Below are 27,196 nucleotides of genomic sequence, written 5' to 3'. Positions count from 1 at the left end.
GAGTTGCGCTCATGCGAAAGGACATGCGTTTTGTCGAGCCCTTGCCACAGATGTCTTATATAATCGATTATGATGACTTGTGATGCATGAGCTATTTTGTGCAGTTGTATTCGTGAACGATAAGCGAATCCACCTTACATACGTTTGTCAGGCGAATGTGGTGGGAAGGGGGTTTATCAACCACACTTGTCGGCCCGAGATGTTGTGCAATAATAAAAAGTTTATAATATGTGCATTTGCTATTGTTTGAGTTGAAATGTAATTGTCTATTGTTCGAGTAAGAAGACTCACTAATCATGTGAAACATCCTGTGCTTGCGACTTGCAAGGCCCGAAGCAGGTTAAGAGGGCAAGGCTGGCAAACGACATGAGCGGAAGGAAGCACGACAAGCTTAAATGAGTGTGAACGTGAAAAACAATCGGATCGAATGAATATATTATACGTGTAGTTGGTATACGTGACACACTAAGTGCTAAGGGTGAAACTGTGATTGTATACAGGTCCTGCAAGCAGTCCTACCATTTGATGTACCTTCTCTTATCGAGTGCCGGGGAGTTTTCCTGCAGCTGATGGCCCGCCATTATGTCAGGTCCACGTGCTGATGCACAATTTGTTGCGATGGTTATGAATGGGTCAAGCCCACGTGATTCGGCCAACGATGTTCGCTGCTTCGGTCGCCTGCTTTACACTAATAAAATGTCATGGGGATTGTTACATCTATGGAACCGTAGAGACAACCATAATGTGCGCATTGATCACACGTGAGGACGTGAGAGCTGCGATCACAGCAATTCGTCCAATGGAGGCGTCGGGTATCCACTTCCAGAAAAGTCAGTGTTGGCCTGGCAGAGTCCTCGGTCTCACAGCGAGCGGCAGCCGGGAGGGACGGGATATATATATATATATATATATATATATATATATATATATATATATATATATATACATATATATATATATATATATATATATATACATATATATATATATATATATATATATATATATATATATATAATGTATATATATATATATTATTTATATATATATATATTATTTATATATATATATTATTTATATATTATATATATACAGTATTATATATATTATATATATATATATATATTATTTATATATTATATATATATTATTTATACATTATATATATATTATTTATATATTATAAATATACTATTTATATATTTATATATATATTATTTATATATTATATATATATTATTTTTATATTATACCTATATATATATTATTTATTTATTTATTGATATATTATATATATATTATTGATATATTATATATATATATTATTTATATATTATATATATATTATTTATATACTATATATATATTATTTATATATCATTTATATATTATATGTATATATTATTTATTATATGTATATATTTATATATATATGTCCCGTATAGGACGGGACGTGAGTGACATACGAGGGACGGGACGTATATGTATGTATGTATATATATATATATATATATATATATATATATATATATATATATATATATATATATATATATATATATATATATATATAACGAGCGCCGGCTGCTGCAGCCAGCCCTCCCGTCTCCGTCTAGACGTCGCAGCGCGGCCCACGGAGCAAGACACGTGTTAACACTTAGTGAGCACGGTCCGGATCAGCGCAGAGTCCGCTCACCGAGGGTATCCCGTTCCACGGACGCTTTCAAAAATCGTTCACGCCCCCTTTACGCCTTTACTCACATCGCTCTCGAAATTTACTGCCTCGTGCGGTAAACCCCTTCACTGCCGCTTACGTTACACCAACCGGAATAAACATTTGAAAACGTTTGGTGTTGCGCTTGCAATAAAATAAATAAAAAAAAGTTCAGGTTTTTTTCACAACTTTCGGAAAAGTTTTATATCAAATCTGAATGTTTTTGTGTCGGTGCGCACGTGCCCTGTCGATTGCGTCATTGGCGCGCCAAACGCTCGTGAGTAATACAGGTGTCCATAGGTAGGCCTACATGCTTGCTTTGGGCGAATTTATGGACTTGAAAGGAAAGGAACCGAGGAGGTGAGCACATCATTCTATAGCAGCGTTCGATAATGCTCCTTCATTCATCCCTCCTGTGTTCCTTGGCAAGTCGGTACTGCAGACTCGGAACGGGGGGAAAAACAAGGTTTGGCCGCGTAACGCAGCTGCTCCAGCCCCATGAGCCGGACAAGTGTACTTCAGGATGCTTGGAAGTGCTTCCTTGCTATTGCGAGGCCAATTTAGCGGCTTTCAGTTGAAGGTGTTGTTCAGGTTTCGTGTGATTTCCTTTACCATCGATCAAGACGGAGTCGTTTGCCTTGTGCTGCAGTTTTCACACCCCCGTTGTTCATTATTCCCAAGCCGTGTTTCTCCCGGGTCCGTCTCGCAGTCCAACGAATGTAATTTCTTCCTCTTCGGGAAAGTTGCGTTGTCGGGAGATTTTGCGCAAACTTTTACGATTCTCGCACGCTGCGTTCCGCTGATGGGCCAGAGACGTGTTGGCAAGCGCAGCGATCTTGTGTTTTTGGAACTCGAACGGCGACGTGCCAAACGGTCCTCTTCACCCCCCGAGCCTCGTTCCTCCTTCTCCACCGTCGCCCTCCACACCCCGCGGCAGCCAATCGGGTGCCTGTGGAATGAGCCCGAGGGGTCGCGAACGCGATCAAACTATGGGGTGCTGCGGGTTCGGAGACGGTGAGGGAGGGGAAACATCCCGCCGGCCAGCGGAGCGCCAAGACCGCGCATTAAAAGCATTCCTTATTCCCATTCATGAAAACCAGCCAAGAAGCAGCGCTGCTTTCACTTCTCGTGCGAACGCTGCTCCGATCGGTAAAGGTTCTCTGGGTTACTACACTGGGGCAGACCGAACGTCACCTGCTCGGAGACCTGGCTCCTGCGACCGTGTAAAGACCTCTGTCCTGCATCTTACTATAATTCACCCAAATGTCTGTCCATCTTACTATTCACCATCTTACTATTTATCCATTTCTGTCTTTCTGTCTGTTCCCAGGTACCGCAAAACAGCTGAACCGATCGCAACGAAATTTTGGGTGGGTAATCCTGGGACCCCCTGGAGTAAAATAGGCTGTATTGTTTTCCCAATTTTGCCAATTTCCAACTTTTCCAATTTTCCAATTTTCCAGTTTTTCCAAACACGATGGAATAATATTTACCGATATGAACAGTGATGTGGCTTTTATTGAAATTCTACAAATACTGTTTAGATTTTGATGATTTGCGTGTGATATGATTCAACGGATGTTTATATAAATCGTTTAAAATATAATAAAAAGCCTTCAATTTCTGATATTTTGCCTTTTCATTTGGGCCTCCCAATTGAAGCCCCGCCCGTGGGGCGGGTACCGTTGCTAGTCAAGTATAATTTTGTCTTTGATAGAACTTGCTAACACCTGCAGTCTGGGCAGACATTCCTCGAATTAATCTTTCAATCGATGCAATGAATCACACTACTACTGCTACTACTACTACCACGATGACGACGACCCTAATTATATCCACCTTCTTGTATGGTCAGCCGAGGCAAATCTTTCAGGAACCGGATGGCCAGGCCTGGCGTTCCATTGGAAGTGGCAGCAATTTGGAATTTGTTCGGGATGCCAGCGATAACCAGCCCGCCTTTCGCGAAAGACACCACAGGAACTTTAAGGTCAACCAACAAGCAGTGCTGGTAGACGGGTCCTCCTGACACACATCTGCTGGAAAACACACACATTTGTGCATCAACACCAGGGTGACAAGTTGTAATTGGGTCAAGATTCAAACCCAAGATGTCAAAACAAAAGATAGCAGGCCAAGATGTCATGACGTGAATATTGCCATTGACAAGAACATTCCTTGTTGGAATGGCCCTGTGTGGAGGAGCATTATCTTGCATAAAGGTATTTCCTGGACCAAGTTGTTTAAGGGTCGGCAGCACATGTTGATGTAAGATCTCATTAATGTATCCATCTGCCATCAGATTAGTATGGATACGAATCTCATACCTGGTGTTGTCCTAATGGTTATGGTGGTGGGCTTGGGATCCTAAGGTTCTGAGTTTGAATCCCGTTCAGCTGTTGAATTAATACCAGGTGGGGTTGACTCAGCCTGTCATCCATCGGAGGTCTGCGAAATGAGTACCAGGGTACTGGGTCCTCTCTCAAGGAGATTGGTGGCAGGATTTGCACTCCGGCTGCTGTAAAAACACCTCATTCCGTAGCACACACAGTGGAGTGTGTTGGGATGGTGCTGAGTAGTTGTCCAAGGACGCAGCAATGCAAACACTCCTATATATATATATATATATATATATATATATATATATATATATATATATATATATATATATATATATATATATATATATATATATATATACTGTATATATATAACCCGCATCATGACACTTCCACATCAAAAACATGTGGCTTCCTGGACACAGATTGGGGTCACCTGGATTCCTCACTGAATGTAAGGCTTGCCCATTCCCTCCGTGTCCATCGAACGAACTAATTTGACCACTGCAAATGTGCTGGATGTGTTACGGTGGAAATGTTGGACACTGAACAAGATGATGAGCATGGATCCCTGCATCACACAGAGGCCCTAAGACAGTGTTGACTCTTATCCGGCGAGGTCCAGGGAGTGCATTTCATGGTCCGTGTGAATGTATCGGACTTGAGCGAGAGCCGTGTTATACTGAGACATCCCGTCTGCCAACATTAGTTGGTGGACATTATAGATCTCATTATGTCCTTCACAAAGAATATGCGAGCTATCACCGGCACCATGGCCAAATTATAAATTTCTGCCCCAACTAGTCAAGCGTCTGGCCTGGCCAGCCAGTTCGTGGAGATTCGGGCCAAGCTTCTCCCGGCCAATCCCACAAGATAGGTGGGATGGTGGAACTCTGCAGTGCCCCGTTACCAGTAAGCTGCTACTCATTTTGCCGACTTCGGAAGGATGACAGGCTGATTCAACCCACTTGGTGTTCATTTAACGAAACAACAAGATATCAAGCCAGTCACTTTAGCCGTTAAGCCAACACCAGGCTAAAGGTCGGATAATAGTGGCTGTTAAACAACATGAAGAAGAAGATCTTTCAGATCATTATTTGATTAATATTAACGTACAGTACTGTAAAAACTTGAACACTGTGCAGGATATCGTGGTCTATGAACTCTATAGTTAAACTAGATGCTATTCATAGAATACTTACACCCTGCTCAGTCAACTTGGTGTGAGCCAACTCTTCTGTTTTTTAACATTTCTTTTTTTTGATCCAATATGGCTGCCAGACCACGTGAGCGATGACATCATAAATTTATATTCTCTCATATAATTGTTGCAGAGATCATGCTCAATAAATTTCAAACTGATCAGACCAAGCGTTGTCCCTGTCGAATTATGACGTCATAATTACGGCACCAATGACATCATCATCAACATATCTTATTCCCCATGGGGAGTACTTGACAAAGAGCCATGTTTCAATTTTTTCCATTGAACGGTTTGGGAGATATAGAGGTGTAACGTTTTTCCAAGATGGCGTCCGTACTGTGACCTATGACGTCATAATTATGAATTAAAAAATTGTACAGGCGGAGGCGCTTCTATGGTAAAATTTCGTGTCAACCGGACCAACAGTTGCCGAGAAAATGAATTTTTAAAATGCAAACACAGCACACATAGCACCGAATGTTTAACCCCTACTTTTCGCTTCGTGAGCGCAGGTTAAAAATGTAATCAGTATGTTTTTACAGCGTAGTCCATATGGAAATAGCGCCCAGAACAGCGTTTGTCTGTATGTCCCCACAAACATGACAGGGGGATGCATTTAGTAACCATTAGTTACATATTTTACTAAAAGGAAATATAATAACCTTCTGTGGAATATTTCGGGGACCCAGCGCATATTGTAAGGTAGGTAGGAGGTTTCAGAAATTCCTCAATACAATTGTGATTTTGAAATGTGATCGACATGGACCTTGCTCCCGAATCCGGAAGTGAACAGATGACGATGGTTCGCTGGTTTAATAATATCACAATACAATCGTGATTTCACATTATATTTTGATATGCTAACACGATAGTATTAATTTGTGATTGGAATGATGAATGATGAACGATGCTGTTTGGAATGAAAATATAGAGAACTTGCTGTCCATGTCTGACGTTCGACTGAAGGTGGCACAGGAATGTGGAATTTATTGGTTCATCGTTTGCCATTCGCGGTTTTTTTACCCAAGTCATTCACGAACCGGCTGTCCATGCCTGAAGTCCCAAAAAATTAATACTTACACTATTTGTTAACTGCTAACTGGTATCCCTACCCAGGTCATGCTATCCTCTTCAACTAAAGTATCAAACAAGCCCGGCCACACCGTTTTTAGACTATCGGTCTTGTGGGAAGGTACGCATGGTGGTGTCTCAGGGAAACGTTCAAATTTACTCAAAGTACCTCATGCACCTCTAATGTGGGGTGCATGTGGTGCATGTGGTGCATGTGTTGAGCGATTATTGTTTGACGCAATTACATTATGGAGAAACTTGCAATTAGCAAACATTTTGCGCATTCCTCGGGTCAAAAAGGCAGTTTCTTGTATACATGAACGAGGCTCGTGGAAGAGCTAGAGCAGAATGTAAGGAAGCAAAATGGAATGCTGCACACAAGTGTGGATAAGCTGCACACATGGAATGAAACACAACAATAAGAGGAAGTGGAGGCAGGGATGAAACCCTGGGGATACAACAGGGGTGTAGGAGGCCGGAGTGCTTGGGAATGGGGTCATTTAGATTGCACCAGATCATGAGTATGGTTGGAGGACCTGAGGTAGTGATGAACAGCTACCTTGAAGCTGTAGGGAGAACAATGGGACTGGAAAGGCTGAGGAAGTTGGATCGAAAGGTGAGAGAAAAAAGGAACAAATGAGTGGAGGTGAGCAGTGAGGCTGGATCCTGGGGGTTCAACAAGAACATGGTTACTGGCAAAATGTGTGTGCCCTGCAACAACCTGGGACATATACAAGAAAGGATAGAAGGTGCAAGACCAAAGAGGAGGTGGAATGATGCAAAGAGGCCACCAACCTGCCTACAATGCGAAATGAGGCCTCATCTCAGCTTCTCAATGGCAGATCATGATGATTTTGAGGGAATTGCTTTCCAAGACATCAAGTAGGCCACGGTGTGAGGAACGGGTGCCAGCCCAAAGGAGAGAGCAGTACTCAATCAAGTTATGAATGAGGTCTTCTAGGTTGTCATAAGGTCAGACTGTCCAAAGAAAGACATTGTACAACGAAGGATTCCCAGTCTGTGAATGGCCTTGGAGGCCATATTGGATTTCCTACAGACGTATATACTGTTACAGATACGACTTTGATGGTATGGTGGGCCGAGCGGGATGGCCGCCGTATCCGTACAAGTTACCCCGATTGCACCCGGGGTTGACTAATCGCGCTATGCTGGCTCAATAAGAAAAAGAAGACACCCGGCTGGATTATAATGACACAATACGACACCAGGGGTTCAGTTCTCAAGTATATTCGTACGGAAAAAGGTTAGATTACAACTACAAGAGGGACAGCATAGGAAGACAGGCACTTAGACACACTCTTATATTAACCCTAGACAGACCACAGATAAACGGGACAACGCTGACTCACACGGGATTTGATGGCAAGGAAAGCGGCAGTCGATGGCTCAGGTGCACCTGGCTCAGGGACAGAATCACGTACGGTGGTGTCCAGCAGATGCGGGGAGGTCGCTCAGCGCTCGTGGGTCGCGACTTTGGTGGAGATGCCGGGGAGGTCGCTCAGCGCTCGGGAGGGTGGCGTCTTGTCCTTCCAAGCTCGGGGCGCATCTCACGTCACGTCCGGCGCGGGGCCGCGTATATCCGGCGGGGAGTGACACGCCCTCGGCTCGTTAGCGCCGCCCCAGATGGCATCGGCCCATGGCTTCTCATTGGGTGCGGGGGTTACCGGCTCCGCCCTTGACGAGGGGCCGACAGGGAGCCCCTTCGTGGTAACCCCGTGGAGCGCGTGGTCAATGGCGGCTAACCGAGCCGGAGGGAGGACGCCCACTCCCCATGCCGTCACCGCGCCGCCCCCCTCTTTTGTTGTTGTTGTTGTAGTTGGCGCTTCTTCATGGGGAAGAGATGCGGAGAGGTATGGGGAGGTCCTAAACTTCCTAACAGGTGCCATATAATCACATTCTGGTGCAACGAAGAGTCATAATTAATGGAAACAAGTCCTTAACTGACATAGATTAAGAATAACTAGCAAGATGTCCTATAATTGTCTACGTGTGGTGCGGGGGACCTGGGCACGACATTTAATGGGGGGATGAAGGGGAAAATCGGCTCTAATGGGTGTTGTTTACAGACAATGGGACTAGGGAATGGGGTAAGGGAGAGTTGGGGAGTATCGGAGAAAATAGGGGAATATTTACAAGCGGATATGGAGGCCAAATTCCATATTCGCAACATTGCACCCTTCTCTACCCTCGGGGCGTCCCGACCCGATAAATTTTTACCTACTTTAGTGTGGCACGCAATGTAGTTCCCTCTACTATTAACTCTACCCTGAGTGCGACAGTTTTACAGATATTCACAAATGAGTAAATATGTCCCCCTGCGACGTTGCACCCTTCTCCTCACAGAAACACACCCACAGGATAACCGAATCCGGAAAGAATTCTCAAACTACACATACATCCGGTAGGGAGCATTATTTACAAGATTACGCTGATATCTACACTACGATCCAGGACCTGTCTTTGGAGGAACACATGCAGATGTTATGCATAGAGAGAGCGCGCTTGCCAACATCGATACACCAACCCACGAGTGCTCTGTGGCCGACGGCCTTTAATAACGTGCAGAGCACCCTGTCCCAGCATCGAAAGCACCACCCCACCACCAATCGGTGCAGTCACCATTGTTCATTGGAACAAAAATAAATTCGACAACCCCTAACCCTGCAGGTGTCTCTTGCTCTTCTTGTGGTGCACTTGGTGGTGTTAACTATTAGTGGTTCACCTGTATGGCATAGGTGCCACGTTGATCCATAGGTCCATCCCCGGGTGGTGCTTGGCCGCAAACGAACTGCGGTCCATTGTGGGTGGCCACAAACATTGCGGTCCATATGGTGTACCGATCCAGGCAGCGAACAGCGAAAGTGCAGGCCCACAACTGCGCAGCCAGCACCTCTCTCTCCTCTCTCTCTACCCCAAAGCCAGATCCTCGGAGGTGGGAGACAAAAGAAGCAAACAAGTGAGTAAGGTGGTAAGGGCGCAAAAGTGCACGCAATGTCAGGTAATGCACCCTGGGGGCACATGGGAACCAGGTGAGACAGGTACGTTCCTATCGTACGCCCCCCCCCCCCACCAGGTAACCTACATGGCCCCTCCCTTACCCCTTACTGCATCCACACAACACAACACTACTCATAAACATCTACTTTACAAATCAACAAACATCCCTACTGTCTTCCCCGTTCCTCCCATATACCAAATTCGTCTTCTCTCCCTCCTAACCAATCAAATTTGCCATTTTCAACTCTCATCAAAATTTGCCATTTTCAACTCAACATCAAAATTTGCCATTACCAATTCATCATCAGTCCCTCCTAGGGAGGGAGAGATGGAATCACCCCAATGTCTCATCCACGTCGTGATGCGTCTCACAAATCCTCACAGCAATTCTCATTTCTGCAACACTACCAAAGAAAACACAGGTGTGGAGTCATCATCATCACCACAGGTAAGTGGCTGCGTATGGTGCGACAGGTTCATCAATCCTAACTATCTCCTAAATGACTTTAACAACTTTACACTACCCGGGGTCTCTCTCCGGCCAAACCATTGGCCCTCTTACACTATGGGTTCTAAAAACCAATTCCCATTGGCCAAACTGTGGTGCTCTTCAATTTGGGGTCTCACTCCCCCGATTCATCTCCCGGTGCCCTCGCACAATTTCTGGGCTGTGGCGTGTACCTCTCCCAGTGGGTCTACCCACCTGCACACCTCCACCACTGCAGTTGCCTCCGAGCTTACCTGCTCCTTGCCCTAACCTAACTACCTGGGGAAGGCCCTCTGGCACTCTCCCCACTCGGTGCCCTCTCTGGCACTGGGCTACCCGGGTCCATCCTCCGGATCCTCGGGCCCCATCCACAACTCTACCGGCTCCCAGAGCCCACCTGCGGCCTCACCTGGCCGACATCCTCACAGTGGTGGAGTGCCCAACCAACTACACACACCAACAGGCTACACGCCCAGCCATTTCCACAACACTAATGCACCCATCCACAACACCATTCTGCAACCGCACCACAAATGCCAATATCCAACCACAATTTACCTGTACCCTCTACCTAACACTTACACTACCCGCCCCGGGTGCTCGTGAAAGGGGTCCACTCTTCCCCCATCCACACCTTCGCACCATGCACACCACTCCGTACCACTCACTCCAACTCTCTCCACACACCTGTACCTGCACACCTGTGCTCTCACACCTGGTGCCACCTGCACCCTTCTCTCCCCAAGCGCATTCGCGCTGATCCACACACTCACTACTCATACACTGCTCCACACACCTGTCCAGTTGCACACCTGTGCAATCACACCTGTCCAGTTGCACACCTGTGCAATCACACCTGTTCAATTCTCACTCACACGGCATCATTTCAGCTAACTACTCCCTTCTGAAACTTGCGCTTCCCAGTCGTCCCTTTAAACTATTGCGCTCCCACGTCATTATCATCCACACTAATCTACCTGCGTCCCCACTACAGGTATCAGTCACTAACTAAACTTAACGTTACCTAATGTCATCTTCGCTAGATCCCTACAATATAACCTAACCCACCCGGGCTAGTTTTCACTGCCATACACCCCTTAATCTATTGCTCCTTTGCCCCACTCACATGGGAAAGGTGGCAGGGATGCCATCCCACCACATCGGGGGTCTCTCACTACCAATTTTGCACATCAAATTGCAACAAATTAAAAATTTGCCAATCATCTGCCAATCACTGTACCATTACCAATCATCACTCTGCCAATCCTTTGCCAATCATCAAATTTTGCTTTTCTCTAATTTTGGGTCCAAAACACTAACCTCATCACCCAGTCTACTCACTAATACCTCTCGGTGCGCCAATCCCTGTCCAAAGCCCGGCTTCGTAAAGCCAAGCAATGGATGCTGGTTGTTTTGTGCCAGCGGCTGGATGCGTCCGGCACTCGGTGCAGGGGCGGGGGCTTACCCGGGCCGAGATCCCACGCATCACCTCGGCGTGGAGCCATCCAATGTCCCGATCTCGACCTGCCGGCACGTCTCAACAAAACGTGGTCGCCATAACGACCCTTCCTATCGGGCTGCCAGCTCCGCCTAGTGGAGCACGGACGCGGCCGTTCAAAGCGAGGCCCAGCACGCACCGAGGGCCTGATTCGGCTATAAGTCGTTCTAAACTCTACCCCGTCTAACGTCGATGCTTCACCTGCATGCTTACATCCCGCAGCCCGTTCCTTGCTCACACATCCAGCCGTGCTCATGCTCCTCGTACCTTTCCTTACACACCCAGGTACACCCATTCCACTCACAGCCTTGGTCACACACCTGACCACCGAACACTTTGGCACACATTCGTTGGTAGCACACCTCACCAATACACCTCTTCGCGCCCCCTCCTCTGTCACCTCCTCTGTGACAATCACAGGTGTGCCCTCATTCGCACACCCAACCACGTGCCTCACCACCAACTCCAGCGTGCATTCCCACTCACGCTCTACCATTCCAGGTGTGCATCCTTCCATTCCAGGTGTACATCCTCGCTCACCTGTCACAACTAACTCACGCTCCATGTCACTCTCACTACTTTCACCTCCATTCCTGACAGCGCACTCACCCTTACTCTCGACAGCGCACTCTTTCCCCATGCACCTGTCCGTCACACACCTTTCTCGCGCACACTCTCCCGTTACACCCTCTGTAACACTCACCACAGGTGGACACTCTTCCTTACTTCTGACAGCGCACTCTTTCCCCATGCACCTGTCCGTCACACACCTTTCTCGTGCACACTCTCCAGTTACACCCTCTGTAACACTCACCACAGCACGCTTCCATGTGCTCTCTCGCACATGCGCTACGACCGACTCATTCTCGCCAACACCCTCACTCCTTGGCATGCACTTTTTCCTCACACACCCCAGAGTCGGACTTTCTCGCACACCTCCTCTTTCGCACACCAGACCTGTCACACACTTCACCAGTGGCCTCTCACGAACATCCGGGTCTATCTCGACCCCCAAGCTTATTAAATCACCTGGCGCATCATACGCACGACCATATTGGTCACCACTTACACCGGGTCCTCTTTCTCTTCGCTTCTCCTCCATCACCTGCGAATCCCTCATCCGGTTAATGAGCACATCATCACGATCCGAACACAGACTTTGGACCAATTCTTTTACTTCCTCCTTTATCTCTTTCTTATCCTCTCTCCGTCGCTTCTTAATTTCGCTCACCCCTTCTTCCACTTCCTCTAATTTTTGCTTCATCTCCTTCATCTCTTCGTGCGCCCCTTTAAGTTCTTCCTCTAACTCCACTTTATTTTTTTCTATGTGCTCCCGCACCTCCCGCTCTTTAACCTCCATTACCTCTACCACCTTGTCCATTTTCCTCGTCAGGTCCTCATGTACCGTCTGGCACTCTTTTTTAATTACCCCTACGTCCTTTTTCATCTCCTTCTGTGTCGATTTTAAACCCTCTATTACCGCTGTGTTCTTCTTTACCTGGTCCCCCAACTCCTTTTGTCCCACTGTCAGTTGTTCTACTCCCAGCGTCAACTCCTCTATACCACCTTGCAATTTTACAGTCCCCTTTCTCACCTCTTTCTCCATGCGCTCCTTACAGTGCCTCACCTCCTCGCGCACTCCTCCGACCTCCTCACTCACTCCTCTTCTGATCTCCTCTCCCATCACTTGCATCTCCTGCCCAGATGCCACCCTCATCTGCTCCATTTCCTCCCTGTGAGCATCCAGTTTGGTTTCTACCCCCATTCTGACCCCCTCTATCTGCTGCTCCATTTGTTTAACTTCCCTTTCCGCTTGGTCCCTCATGTCCCTCAATTTGCCTTCCATACTGTTTTCTAACCCCTCTAACCCTTTTTGCATCCCTTCCATTTGATTCTCTTGAGCGGCCATTCTGTTTTCTACCCCCGTTAACCCATTCTTTACTTCTTTTATCCCGTTGTCTAACTCCTCAAAATTATTGTCTAACTTCTCAATTTTCTTGTCTAACTCCTCAAAATTATTGTCTAACTTCTCAATTTTCTTGTCTAACTCCTCAAAATTATTGTCTAACTTCTCACCGGTACCCCTCGCTTCGTCCCTCATTACCCCCATTTGGCCCTCTAATCGCTCACCCTGAGCATCCATCCGGTTCCCCATTACCCCCATTTGGCCCTCTAATCGCTCACCCTGAGCATCCATCCGGTTCCCCAATTGGTTACTCTGCAGTTTGAGGGACGCCTGCATTTGCGCCATAAATTGCTCCATGAGGACCTGCATCTGGGCCATCCCTCCCACTTGTGCAGCGGGTGCGGCCGCCGTAGCTATGTGCGAGGCGCCATTTCGCGCGTCTGCTACCCCCGCTGTTTCGCTCTCCTCACGTGTCTCAATTTGGTCCTGGACCGACCCTGCTTCACTCTCCCCTACCGGACCCCAGCCGTCTTGATCCGCCATAGCGCGACTTGCAAAATTCGAGTTTCGTAAAACAAAACAAATTTCGGCCGCTCCAAATTTTGACCAAATTTTTTTTTTTTCCTCTATTCGTTTTTTTTTTTTTTTCTTCAAAATTTGGTCGGGCCTCGAATCTCACTCCCGACACCAATTGTTACAGATACGACTTTGATGGTATGGTGGGCCGAGCGGGATGGCCGCCGTATCCGTACAAGTTACCCCGATTGCACCCGGGGTTGACTAATCGCGCTATGCTGGCTCAATAAGAAAAAGAAGACACCCGGCTGGATTATAATGACACAATACGACACCAGGGGTTCAGTTCTCAAGTATATTCGTACGGAAAAAGGTTAGATTACAACTACAAGAGGGACAGCATAGGAAGACAGGCACTTAGACACACTCTTATATTAACCCTAGACAGACCACAGATAAACGGGACAACGCTGACTCACACGGGATTTGATGGCAAGGAAAGCGGCAGTCGATGGCTCAGGTGCACCTGGCTCAGGGACAGAATCACGTACGGTGGTGTCCAGCAGATGCGGGGAGGTCGCTCAGCGCTCGTGGGTCGCGACTTTGGTGGAGATGCCGGGGAGGTCGCTCAGCGCTCGGGAGGGTGGCGTCTTGTCCTTCCAAGCTCGGGGCGCATCTCACGTCACGTCCGGCGCGGGGCCGCGTATATCCGGCGGGGAGTGACACGCCCTCGGCTCGTTAGCGCCGCCCCAGATGGCATCGGCCCATGGCTTCTCATTGGGTGCGGGGGTTACCGGCTCCGCCCTTGACGAGGGGCCGACAGGGAGCCCCTTCGTGGTAACCCCGTGGAGCGCGTGGTCAATGGCGGCTAACCGAGCCGGAGGGAGGACGCCCACTCCCCATGCCGTCACCGCGCCGCCCCCCTCTTTTGTTGTTGTTGTTGTAGTTGGCGCTTCTTCATGGGGAAGAGATGCGGAGAGGTATGGGGAGGTCCTAAACTTCCTAACAGGTGCCATATAATCACATTCTGGTGCAACGAAGAGTCATAATTAATGGAAACAAGTCCTTAACTGACATAGATTAAGAATAACTAGCAAGATGTCCTATAATTGTCTACGTGTGGTGCGGGGGACCTGGGCACGACATTTAATGGGGGGATGAAGGGGAAAATCGGCTCTAATGGGTGTTGTTTACAGACAATGGGACTAGGGAATGGGGTAAGGGAGAGTTGGGGAGTATCGGAGAAAATAGGGGAATATTTACAAGCGGATATGGAGGCCAAATTCCATATTCGCAACAATACTGTATATCTATCTGACCTTGAATGCGAAATGACGCTGATGTCATGCACATATGGTATTCCAGTGCATCGCCTCCTAACTAGGATGACCTCTATGAGGCACACAAGTCTTTAAAGACTGAGATTTATTATCAACAAATAAATAGAAATGCAGAGTCAGCATCATGTCTCATTCAAGGTCAGAGATTCACTTTTTGTTTTTAAGTTATCCTTTGATGACCGCAACCCACCTCCTAACTGGGAAACACCATAAAAAGACCCCTCTTAATGTTTAATGTGCATACCGAGGATGAATTTCTGATGCTCACATCGCCGTGGGGAGGGAATCGCGTTTTGGAAGGAAACCTGATTGGAGATTATTCATGATAACTGAGATATTGAGCACTCCGTGCCTGGAATGCTCTTTATCAGCAACAGAAAAGTGATGAATTGGCAATTTCTGGTCATTGCCAGAGATAGAGATTTCCTACAGACGTCACTTCCCCGCCGTCGGCCAAACCTCCTCCCACCCGATCCATTCCTTACTCATTCACACATCGCGTCGAGAATTAATCTGCGGATTCACCTTGCACGCCATCCCGAGTCACGCGTTGAGGTTCCGCCAGCGCAGCTCGCACACTCATAAGGAGCTTATTCAGCAGAAGCCGGGCTCGCTCCGTATGGGGAGGACTCCGTTTTAGGCTCCAAGTGCGTGAAGAAGCAGGGGTCGGCAGAGCCGCGGCCGCGCAGACTTGGCGGGAGCTGAATCGTTGCTGGGTGCGCGGATCTGTCGGCTCCCTCCCTACACATGGCGTCCTTAACTACCGTGGACTTTCGGCTAAAGCACATCAAAACCGAGAGGTTGACCGGTAAGCGCTTCTTGTCGCCGTCCGCCCTGCAGGGGGATCGCTGGGTCGACAACAGTAGTCTTGAATTAGGGGGCTTGAATAGGTCAACCAGTAGTCTTGAATTAGGGGGCTTGAATAGGTCAACCAGTAGTCTTGAATTAGGGGGCTTGAATAGGTCAACCAGTAGTCTTGAATCTTGAATAGATCAACCAGTAGTCTTGAATTGGGGGTCTTGAATTGGTCAACCAGTAGTCTTGAATTGGGGGGTCTTGAATATATCAACCAGTAGTCCTGAATTGGGGGTCTTGAATAGATCAACCAGTAATCTTGAATCTTGAATAGATCAACCAGTAGTCTTGAATTGGGGGTCTTGAATAGATCAACCAGTAGTCTTGAATTGGGGGTCTTAAATAGATCAACCAGTCGTCTTGAATTGAGGGTCTTGAATAGGTCAACCAGTAGTCTTGAATTGGGGGTATTGAATTGCTCAACCAGTAGTCTTGAATTGGGGGTCTTGAATAGATCAACCAGTAGTCTTGATGTGGGGGTCTTGAATAGATCATCCAGTAGTCTTGAATTGAGGGTTTTGAATAGATCAACCATTAGTCTTGAATTGAGGGTCTTGAATAGGTCAACCAGTAGTCTTGGATTGGGGGTCTTGAATTGGTCAACCAGTAGGCTTGAATTAGGAGTCTTGAATTGGTCAACCAGTAGTCTTGAATTAGGGGTCTTGAATTGGTCAACCAGTAGTCTTGAATTAGGGGTCTTGAATTAGTCAACCAGTAGTCTTGAATTGGGGGTCTTGAATAGGTCAATCTGCAGTCTTGAATTAGCGGTCTTGAATTGGTCAACCAGTAGTCTTGAATTGGGGGTCTTGAATAGGTCAAGCAGTAGTCTTGAATTAGGGGTCTTGAATTGGTCAACCAGTACTCTTGAATTAGCGGTCTTGAATTGGTCAACCAGTAGTCTTGAATTGGGGGTCTTGAATAGGTCAACCAGTAGTCTTGAATTTGGGGTCTTGAATAGATCAACCAGTAGACTTGAATTGGGGGTCTTGAATAGGTCAAGCAGTAGTCTTGAATTGGGGGTCTTGAATAGGTCAACCAGTAGTTTTGAATTGGAAGACATTGAATGCACTTCATCTGCTGATCAAGCAGTTCGAGTTTTGTCCATTTTTTTGGAGGAACTCAATAATGGTGTATGGCCGCCAAGTAAGTGGCACAATGTAATAAGGGCATCGTGGTGGTGTTTAGAATTCGTTATGGCTCGCCAGAAGGTCCTTCATGCCTCACACGCTCGCAGAATGCAGGTGGTGGGGAGGGCGCGCGGCGTGTCCGTCATAAGCGCGTGTTACCTGTCTCCTGCCCCAATTGTGATTCTCCACCTGCAGACACGGATGGTTACGAGGTCCCGATGCTGACTCCGGTAAGCAAAGCTGTGATGTCTCAAGCATTGCTTGCCAGCTTCAGCGGATTCACCCGCGAGCAGCAGCGACTTGGCATCCCCAAAGGTGTGTTGGCATTGGTGAGAATGTTCGGTGGTGCGTGCGCAATTATCAGCGGCATATTTGGACCAACGAGGTGCGTTCTGTGTGTCCAGACCCGAACCTTTGGACGGAGCTGCAGGTGACCCAATGGCTGATTTGGACGATGAGAGAATTTAGTCTGTCAAGTGTGGATTTCTCACGCTTCCAAATCGGTGGTCGGCAGCTGTGCACAATGGGCAAGGAACGCTTCCTGCAGCTGGCGCCGGATTTTGTGGGTGACATCCTCTGGGAACACCTAGAACTGCTTCAGAGAGGTGTGTTTATGAAGCTCTGCCGACTCACCTGTTGGAAGGAACTCTTGGCCTTGAGAATAAACTGCTTCATTGTGTCTGCACTTGTTACTAAAACGTTTCGGTTTTGTGACATCATAACATCATCTCGAGTAATTTCAAAATTTATTGAGAGAAGACTTTGACTATGTCTGTCCAATTTCAGTCTGATGCAGAAATATCTCATCCTTCACAAAACTAGATGGTATTCAGAGAATACTTACCCTGCGCAGTCAACTTGTAACGAGCCAACTCTTCTGTTTTTGAAAAAAAAAAATCCTTTGATCCAATATGGCTGCCAGACCACGTGAGCGATGACATCATAAATTTATATTCTCTAACATAATTGTTGCATAGATCACGCTCAATACATTTCAAACTGATCAGACTAAGCATTGTCCCTGTCGAATTATGACGTCATAATTATGGCACCAATGACGTCCTCGTTAACAACACCTATTCCCCATATGGAGTTCTTTACAATGAGCCACGTTTAAATTTTTTCCATGCAGCGGTTTTGGAGATATAGAGGTGCAACATTTTTCGGTTTTTCCAAGATGGCGCCTGTACCACATGACCGATGACGTCATGATTATCATTAAAATATTCTAAAGGAGGAGGCGCTCCTATGGTGAAAATTTCGTGTCCATCAGACCAACAGTTGCTGAAATTTTTTAAAATAATGATCGGATGGATAAGTGTTGTATTTGTCGAATTATGACGTCATAACGAAGGCATGACATCATGACATCATAATGACATCATCATTAACATACCTTATTCCCCATGGGGAGTAGTTGACAATGAGCCAGGTCTCAATTTTTTCCATGGAGTGGTTTCAGAGATATAGAGGTGCGAAGTTTTTCCAAGATGGCGCCTGTACCATGTGATCTATGACGTCATAATCAATAAAATATTCTACAGGAGGAGGCCCTCCTCTGTTGAAAATTTCGTGTCAATCGGACCAACGGTTGCTGAAAAAATGAATTTTTAAAATGCAGACACGTACGGCACATGGCACACTCACGGCACACGTACGGCACACGTACGCACATGAATGCTTAACCCCGATTTTCGCTTCGCGAGCGCAGGGTAATGAAATAACATATTTTATTTTTTTATCCGCAGACTGCAGGGGAATGGTTTATCATGGATGAGTATATCTGGCTGAAAGAATGTGGACTCATTATCTCCCTTATGCTGATGTTTACAGATTGTCAGCAAGATGGGAGGAGTATTGGGACAGAAGGCACGTTTATGGTGTTCCCTGAATGCAATTACGTAGCAAATTACCCCACAGGTAAGCGTTCACCTGACCATTATACAGTACTGGAAATAGCTCAACATGTCAATTCTGTGTCTAATGTCTTCAAGTGGTCTTCTCTATAGAATGCCAACTCGAACTGGCACAATGTGTGCCACTCTCAGAGTATGGAGAGGCGAGCTTCATGTCGGAAACGCTGCACACACTGCACAGCGTCTGCCCGGAAGAGCTCACGAGGGTTAAACAAGAAGCTGCACTGCAAGCACCGATGATGACCGCAGGGTCTGCACCGGGTCTTCTCATTCATGACAGTTGGCGCATAAAACAGGAGCCACTTGCATCGGATCAGCAGTGTCTGCATCACTTCTCTCGAGGTTGGATGTTACCATACTCATAAAAACAAAGTGCATGTCGAAATGGTACCTGACATATTGATGAGGTGTGCTTCGTCCATCTTGCTGTTGGATCATCAGTTTTGCATGATTCAACTTGTGATGACTCGTACAATAATGACATTTGCAGAGTTCTTTCAGTCTCTGTCGTACCCCCCAAACAACAATTGTTACACACACATATTATAGATAGATAGATATATATATATATATATATATATATATATATATATATATATATATATATATATATATATATATATATATATATATATATATATATATATATATATAGGGTATTTCAAAAAGACTGATACAACTTTAAACATTTATTTACAAAGAAACAGGAACCTCAGGAATGTGAACCAAACATTTATTGAAAGCTTATGACATGGTATTTTCTATCACTGATTGCTATTGCAGTAAGTTACTGCTCGAGTTAGTGAGAGCCCAAGTTCTGAAATTGGCATTTACGCAAAATCCTTGTAATTGACGTTCTCAATGTGTGCCTGTGTCGATGTGTGCCTGTTCAGACAGGCACTGATCCTGACTCCAAAGTTCTGTCCAACTTTCCTGTAGGTCTCATGTGGCATTGCCTGGAGGCACCTCACCCCCCAGGTCTGACACCTCCTGCTTCAGATCATCCAGTGTGGCAGGGCAGTTGACGTAGACAGAGACCTTGGCAGCTCCCCAGAACCAGTAGTCCAGAGGGTTCAAGTCTGGGATTTGGGGTGTCCAGTCATGAGCGGTACCCAGGGCAACGAGGCAGTTTCTGAAGAGCTGCTGCAGGAAAGTGATGGTGTCACCAGCTGTATGCGGGGGTGCACCATCCTGCATGAACCACTGAACCAGGTCATGCTGAGCTCGTTTGGGGTGACCTTTTGGGCGAGATCATTATGGAACTTCTGGAGCACAGCTTGGTAGCTCTCACCGTTGATCGTCACCGTCCTGCTGTTGTTATTCTCAAACCAGTCAGGCCCGAGCATTTCCTATCTGGCATTGAAGGCGCAGAAGCATGTGACCTTAGGCCCATTCAGGTACCTCTCAGTGATCTCCTCAGGTGGTTCTGCCCCCAGAAATTGTTATTGTGGTTGTTGATTTAGTCTCATACCACAGCGCCACCACTTTTGTCTTCTGCTCCACTGTCAATGGCTTAGTTGAGCTACGGAGCTACAAATCGCAGAAAATAAAAATCACGAAAACACCACCAAACCACCATAAAACACCACCATAAGGAAAACGTTATCGGTCAAAAAACAAAGAAATGGCAGCGAGTCAAAGTTGTATCAATCTTTTTGAAACACCCTGTATATATACACACATATACATTATATACATACATATACATACATAATTACATATATATATGTACATTCTTTGTTTTAACACACACACACACACACACACACACACACACACACACACACACACACACACACACACACACACACACACACACACACACATATATATATATATGTATGTTCATGTCATTACACCCAAGTATAAACTTTCATATCAATCAATATTAACTGATGTAGATCGGTGAGTGATGTGACAAATTCCATTTATATACACGTGTATAAGGCGTGTGACTTACTTTACCATTACCCTGCCAGGTTCTGGTCCATTGTAAGTTAAAACCTAGCTGTCAATGCCTTGGTTATGGTAAATAGTTGATTTGTTTCGTCGATCAAAATGAGAAACACCAGGTAATTTCTTTCCTGCATTTTCTGATTTTTCTTCCTCCGGAAGTTATCGAAACATTAATATATGACGTTTTGAATAAGTAAATACATACACTCACATTCATTGGTGTTTCACACAGATTTAGTGGCTCGGAGATATTTTGTTAATTCCAGCCACCACTGCTTAACTCCAGAGGGAAACTGCATTTATGATGTTGTGGTGCACTCGTTCTACACAATTCATTCATTGCCAATGTATCAATGAAAATGAACTTTGTGACAATGTAAACAATTTATTGCCAAATGTGTTTTCATAAGTTCAATACATTATTGCCTCTGCCACTGAATGTGGACGGAGGTTGTGTTTTCACCCCTGTCTGTTTGTCTGTCTGTTTGTCTCTGTCTGTCTGTCTGTTTGTTTGTTTTTCTGTCTGGTGAAAACCAGACAGGTGAGTCTGTCTGTTTGTCTGTCTGTTTTTCTGTCTGGTTGTCAGTCTGTCTGTTTGTCTGTCTGTCTGTTTGTGAACAGGATAGCTCAAAGAGTTATTGACAGATTCAAATGAAATTGGCTGGACCGGTTGGGTGTGTGACGAGGACAAAATGTTTCGATTTTTGTGAAGATCCGAATCCGGATAGGAGAATTTTACTTATATTTTGAAGTAATTCTTCACCATTGAGAGATGGGACTAAAAACGATATATAGCACCATATTTTAAAAAAGTTGTGGACGAGTTATGACAACACAAGGTGGATGAGTTGGTTAGGTGGCAATAACAAGCCGATTACATTTTGGTTCAGGTCCAAATCCAGATCCGGCTTATCAGTGCGACACAAAACATCAGCTGTTCAGCCTGGTGGAGGTATGTGCTCTACCGAGTGCTGTTGTAGTTTCATGGGCATTTGCTCAGCTTAAGTCCATCCAACCTCTTTGATTTACACAAAAGCCCCCCCACATGAGGAAGGTCTTCATTGGTGATGCTGAGCAACTAATCAGCAACTAAGGATAAGCAGCAAACTTATCATTTATATCCTACCAGCAGAAGTACCCGGTGTTGCCGGGCGGGGGAAGGGGGGGGGGAGGGGGAGGGGAGGGAAGGAGAGGGGAGGGAAGGAGAGGGGAGGGGGGAGAGGGGTGGAGGGTGGGGAAGGGTGGGAAGGGGAGGGGAGAGGGGAGACGGGGGAAGGGGGGAGGGGTGAGGAGAGGGGAAGGGGGGAGGGAGGGGGAGGCAGGAGAGGAAGGGGATTCATATACTGTTATGCTGGTGGGTGCATGTGGCGTTCATCATGTTTCTGAGTTAAGTGTGATGCCACTCAGGAAGAAGAAGAAGCCGTACTACCAACTTCGTACACTTACGGAATTGTTTGATTTATTTGTATTCAAATGTCTGGTGATTGTTTTGTATTTATTTATGCGAATGTGTACTTGTATATAACTGTCATCTATCTATAATTCTAGTAATCTCTGTGTGTGTGTGTGTGTATGTGTGTGTGTATGTGTGTGTGTATGTGTGTGTGTCGTTTGTCTGTGACCGCTGTTTCTCGACAACCACGGGTCCGATATACTTGAAACTTGCCAGGTATATTGCTGGGGACCCGAGGATGTGCCTTTTCAAGGTTTCATATTAATCGGAGAAGTAGTTACCGAGCTATGGCGATTTATTTACCAAACTCCGCAAGCCGTTCGCTTTGGACCAAACCATTTCATGTAAATAGAGGGGGGGGATTGTCACCATACTCGCAAGCCGTTCGCTTTGGCTTTGCGAATGGACCAAACCATTTCATGTAAATAGAGGGGGGGGATATAATTTTAGATATATATATAGTACGGGCATGCCCTAGTTAATTTAAAAAGGCTTAGGCAATATCGAGCGATTTTTTTTTTAACTCCAAAAAAACGAATTTTTTTTTTCATTTTTTATTTATTTACTTATTTATTTATTTATTTTTTGCCTAAAACACTCCCAGGCACTCACTGATGAACCTCTGAAAGTTTGACGAAGATCCGTTCAGCCATCTCTGAGAAAAATGGCGACACACACACAGACAGACGTCTCTCTTATATAGTAGATACCTTGTTGGTGCATATCACAATGTTTCAGTCAATGTGACACGCCATACGTATGTTACTCCAGGCCATTTCACGCAGGATTCATTTGACGGCACAGACAGCTATGAAAACATGAAACCTCTGCCCTGGGTAGCACCATCGCCATCTTTTGGTGGACTGCAACGTGTCCCTTCATATGATGGCTTTGACTCAGAGGACTATCAACTACAACGTGGCTGCCACATCTCAGAGGACTACCGACTGGGTCTGGCAGGTACCCCATCAGAAGATTACCCTGGCCTACCTTACAGGCCCCACAAAGCCAAGGGAACCTTCAAAGAGTATATGAATGAACGTCGGGAGGTGATGGATGGAAAACCCGTCATCCCCGCAGCTGTGCTTGCAGGTTACACAGGTAGTTGATCTCATTTACCTACATTACCTATTGCCACCTGACTTTCGTTAATTAGCCTCTGCTTTTTCTTAATAAAGAGAAGAATGAACACTGCCAAGTATCATGCACATAGTACCTTCAATGTGCTGTGTCGTCTTCATTTACAACAAGCACTGACGATTGAGAGCACTTGTTTTTGCATACAGCTCTATTTCTATCTGCAGGAAGTGGACCGATACAACTGTGGCAGTTTCTGTTGGAGCTTCTCACTGATCGTTCCTGTCAATCATTCATAAGCTGGACAGGTGACGGCTGGGAGTTTAAGCTCTCGGACCCTGATGAGGTAGTGTTAAATTCAGTGGATTCCCAACTACACCCCAACCCTCTCCCTCCCCTACCACCTCCCTTACGCACCCCCTTGCTTCACACCCTGCCCTCTCCTCCCAACCTCATGCCATAAAGTTTCCTTATTTCCTCACACATGTGGCTTGAGGCTTTGATTGGCAACACACAGATATCTGCACCATCTTACCATATGATGTGAAGCACAAAACAGAGTTATAATTTGAAAGGGAACACATTAGATGGAATACATTTTTCGTTATTTTTATGATTTGTGTGAGCATCTTTTGAATCTATGGCAGCAGTAGATACATATTGTGCACAGTAGGGTATGACGTATGAGGCATATCATAGTTGATCATACCTTCCTCAAACCCCGCAGGTAGCACGCCGATGGGGAAAGCGGAAAAACAAGCCAAAGATGAATTACGAGAAGCTGAGTCGTGGTCTTCGCTACTATTATGACAAAAACATCATCCACAAGACTGGCGGAAAGCGCTACGTCTACCGCTTTGTATGTGACTTGCAGAGCCTCCTGGGTTACTGCCCCGACGAGCTGCTCGCCATGCTCGATATCACGCCTGACAATGCGGAGTGACCACGCGAAAAGCGTTTTCCTCCCTGTGTTGTTTTTTATGTCCGACATGAAGCCCTCCTTCATCATAAGATTGATGTCTTCCCGATATCGATTAGATTCTTTCACATCAATTTGCTCCATCAGATCATCTTTGGTCGTCAACCACCCCTTGCATCCTGCACCTCATCAAGCATTACAGCTGCAAGTGAAGGGGAGGCCTTTCGTGGACTCTTGCCCTCATCCTGCTTCGCAACGGTGCATGGATGAGGAAGTCGGCATTGTGAAAGATTGCGGGTGAGCTTTTCACTTCGCCTTTTCTTGTCCATAACTTCTCAGCATGCAACTTTTGGAAAACATTTCTCTGCCAAAGCCCCCCAAGAAGCCCAAGCTATCTTCACTCCTCACCGACTGCCAGTTCAAATCCAGAATGGAAGGGGAGATTGGACTCATGTTATTCTAATAGCTTAAATACACAGAAAGGTTTCATAGCCTGAAAGTCATGCGAAGATTTTAAGAAAATCTTTGTCTCCTTAAATATTTATGCCAGCTTTCCCACACGTCATCGTGCAAGAGTGAGCCAAACACGACAAGCGGAGCATTTCTCTAAAGACCTACATTTGATTTTGGAGACAAAAGAAGGTGGTGGCCACAAGACCTTGCAGGGATTTTCCAGAAAACGTTTCTGTCCCCTGTTGCAAGTGTACACTTTAGTACAAGCCAGTTTTGACTTGCGTTGTGCTCAGTCTTTAGTGTAAACCTTTGATGAATGGCAGGAAAACTACGGAGTGTTTACCGTAGGATGCTAAATGAATGTTTTCAGCCACAGAATTTACTAGCACGCATGTTTTTGAATAAAGCGTTGCTTTCCCCCCCCCCCCCCCCCTTGTTTTTCGGATCGTTGACCTGCAATGGTCTCAGGACGCAGGACAATGTGAAAAGAAGCCAAAAATTCAGATAATTGTTTTATATTAAGAACCACTTGCACAAAGCAACGCAAGCAATCGCTTTTGGACATCAAGTCGATCGTTGATGAAGTTTAAGAAGAAAAAAAAAAGTTTAAGAAAATATAGAATCTTGTTTTGTTTTGATATATTATGCCTGTATTTTTATATCCCACTCTTATTGACTCAGGGTGTTCTGACACTAAATGTTCTGTTTTGTTACTGAAAAAATGTACCTCAGTATTATATGACAAGGGATGCGATGGCGGTAGCGAAACTTTTAGTTTTTGGACGATTATTGATAAAAGTTTTGAAGGTCAATGTGAATACATTTTGTATTTTCCCAGCACTTGGAGTTTTCCTTCCTTTTCATACATTACAGCATGTAAGACTTTTATCACCCCTGGTTGGGAATTTGCCGGAAGTGCCACGAGATCAAGTTCAATCATTGTCTGAGCACGTGTGCATACCATATGGGGGCAGCACATCAGACTTCTGAACATGATGTATGCACAAAAATAACTTTACAAATCACTTGTTGTCACACTGTAAAAAAAATATTATTTGTAATGTATTTTATTCAGATTTTTTTGAAAGGAATTACCACCGCACTTCCAGGTTATGCAAAGCTTTACTTTTATTGAGTCAGCAATGATACTTGTTTGTTTGAGAGGTTTTCTTTTCTGTCCTCTTGTGCCAGGTGTTTGACAATATGTGCAGACAGTATGTCATGTATTCTTGGCAAAGATTTTCACTGCTCGAGTCGTTATTAACTGTGATGCTGCGAGAGCCTCGTGCTGATGTTACTGGGTGACCGTAACTTTAATACTATTGCACTTTGTAAAACACTCAGCACATCAATAATCCGTTATGCCAATAAAGCTACTGATCCCAGATACACCAAGTTGGCCTCACCTTTTATTATACTTTTCGAGGTGTATTGAAGTTGAAATAATTTTTGCATAGATTTTTATCACAAGTCACAAGAAATGACTGGCCGGTATTTACTTCAGACATTTGAAGTGGGAATTTGGATCCTGATAGATGCACAGACATCGATATGTACTCGTAGAATGTTGGTGTACTGTGCAGCTGCTTCTTTGTTCGAATGCAGCACAAGGCTGTGCGGTAGCACCATTGGCTGAGGGCGTGACTGTGCCACTGATTCAATGCCCTCTGCTGGTTTGGGCAGGAATTTGGAATTTGGCCATAGAGCTGGTGATAGCTCACCTACTCTTTCTGAAGAACACTAGGAACACACCCGACACCCTTCCCCCTTCCCCCTTCCCTCTTCCCTCTTCTCCATTCCCCCCTCCATCACCTCCCCCTCCACCCCCCCCCCCCCCACAATCCCCCATCAAGCATCACCCCCACAATACCCAGCATCAATCGACCATCCCCCATCAACCTAGCCGATAATACCCACGACCACCCGACACCCTTCCCCTTTCCCCCCTCCGCAATCCCTTCCCCCCACAATCCCTCATCAAGCATCAAGCTTACAATACTCAGCACCACTCCCCCTTCCACCACCCCCCAACAATCCCCCATCGAGCATCACCACTGCAATACCCAGCAGCACTACCCCCTCCACCATGCCCCATCAACCGTCACCCCAGCCAGCGATAACCACGACCACCCCACTCCCCTCCCTCCCCCGCACTGCCTCCACCATCTCCTCCCCCCACAATACCTCATCAAGCTAATAGGGCTGCAGATTATTGTCAAAAAGTGCCGTAAAAATGGCGGAACTGGCAACTAGCTTCCTACCAGGTACTTTTGGTATTTTTATAAAGTAGGGGCCTTGACAAGTTCACAAACCAAAAATACCCAGAATACCTCTGGGGGAACATGCTTAA

At 45.9% G+C, this 27,196-nt stretch overlaps 1 protein-coding gene across 4 annotated transcripts; it reads left to right on the top strand.

Annotated features, from left to right (window-relative positions):
• Positions 1-15,573: 15,573 nt before the first annotated feature.
• LOC137423168 (protein c-ets-1-B) lies at positions 15,574-26,241 on the top strand. Of its 4 annotated transcripts, none has more exons than XM_068110029.2 (8): positions 15,574-15,898; positions 17,268-17,387; positions 17,477-17,677; positions 18,906-18,992; positions 19,082-19,330; positions 23,169-23,498; positions 23,702-23,820; positions 24,202-26,241. In XM_068110029.2, the coding sequence occupies exons 1-8, from the start codon at positions 15,838-15,840 to the stop codon at positions 24,415-24,417; spliced, it is 1,383 nt and encodes a 460-aa protein (XP_067966130.1). In that variant the 5' UTR covers positions 15,574-15,837; the 3' UTR covers positions 24,418-26,241. The 4 variants fall into 4 exon arrangements, with proteins under 4 accessions (XP_067966130.1, XP_078630725.1, XP_067966131.1 ...); XM_078774599.1 differs by having other exon boundaries at positions 15,581-15,898; positions 19,121-19,330; positions 24,206-26,241; XM_068110030.2 differs by having other exon boundaries at positions 15,582-15,898; positions 19,121-19,330.
• Positions 26,242-27,196: the final 955 nt, after the last annotated feature.

Source organism: Myxine glutinosa, chromosome 3 (genome assembly GCF_964187855.1).
Source record: "Myxine glutinosa chromosome 3, kmMyxGlut1.1, whole genome shotgun sequence".
In the NCBI taxonomy this organism is placed as follows: Eukaryota; Metazoa; Chordata; class Myxini; order Myxiniformes; family Myxinidae; genus Myxine; species Myxine glutinosa.
The sequence above is the reverse complement of the archived record's forward strand: the minus strand, read 5'-3'. Positions and strand labels throughout refer to the sequence as shown.

What these genes read in the sequence shown, in the direction of transcription:
- LOC137423168 (XM_068110029.2), top strand. Translation starts at nt 15,838, where the DNA reads ATGGCGTCCTTAACTACCGTGGACTTTCGGCTAAAGCACATCAAAACC. An exon ending in CAAAACCGAGAGGTTGACCG is followed by an intron (nt 15,899 to 17,267) that starts GTAAGCGCTTCT and finishes CTCCACCTGCAG; the next exon opens with ACACGGATGGTTACGAGGTC. An exon ending in CGTAGCAAATTACCCCACAG is followed by an intron (nt 18,993 to 19,081) that starts GTAAGCGTTCAC and finishes TCTTCTCTATAG; the next exon opens with AATGCCAACTCGAACTGGCA.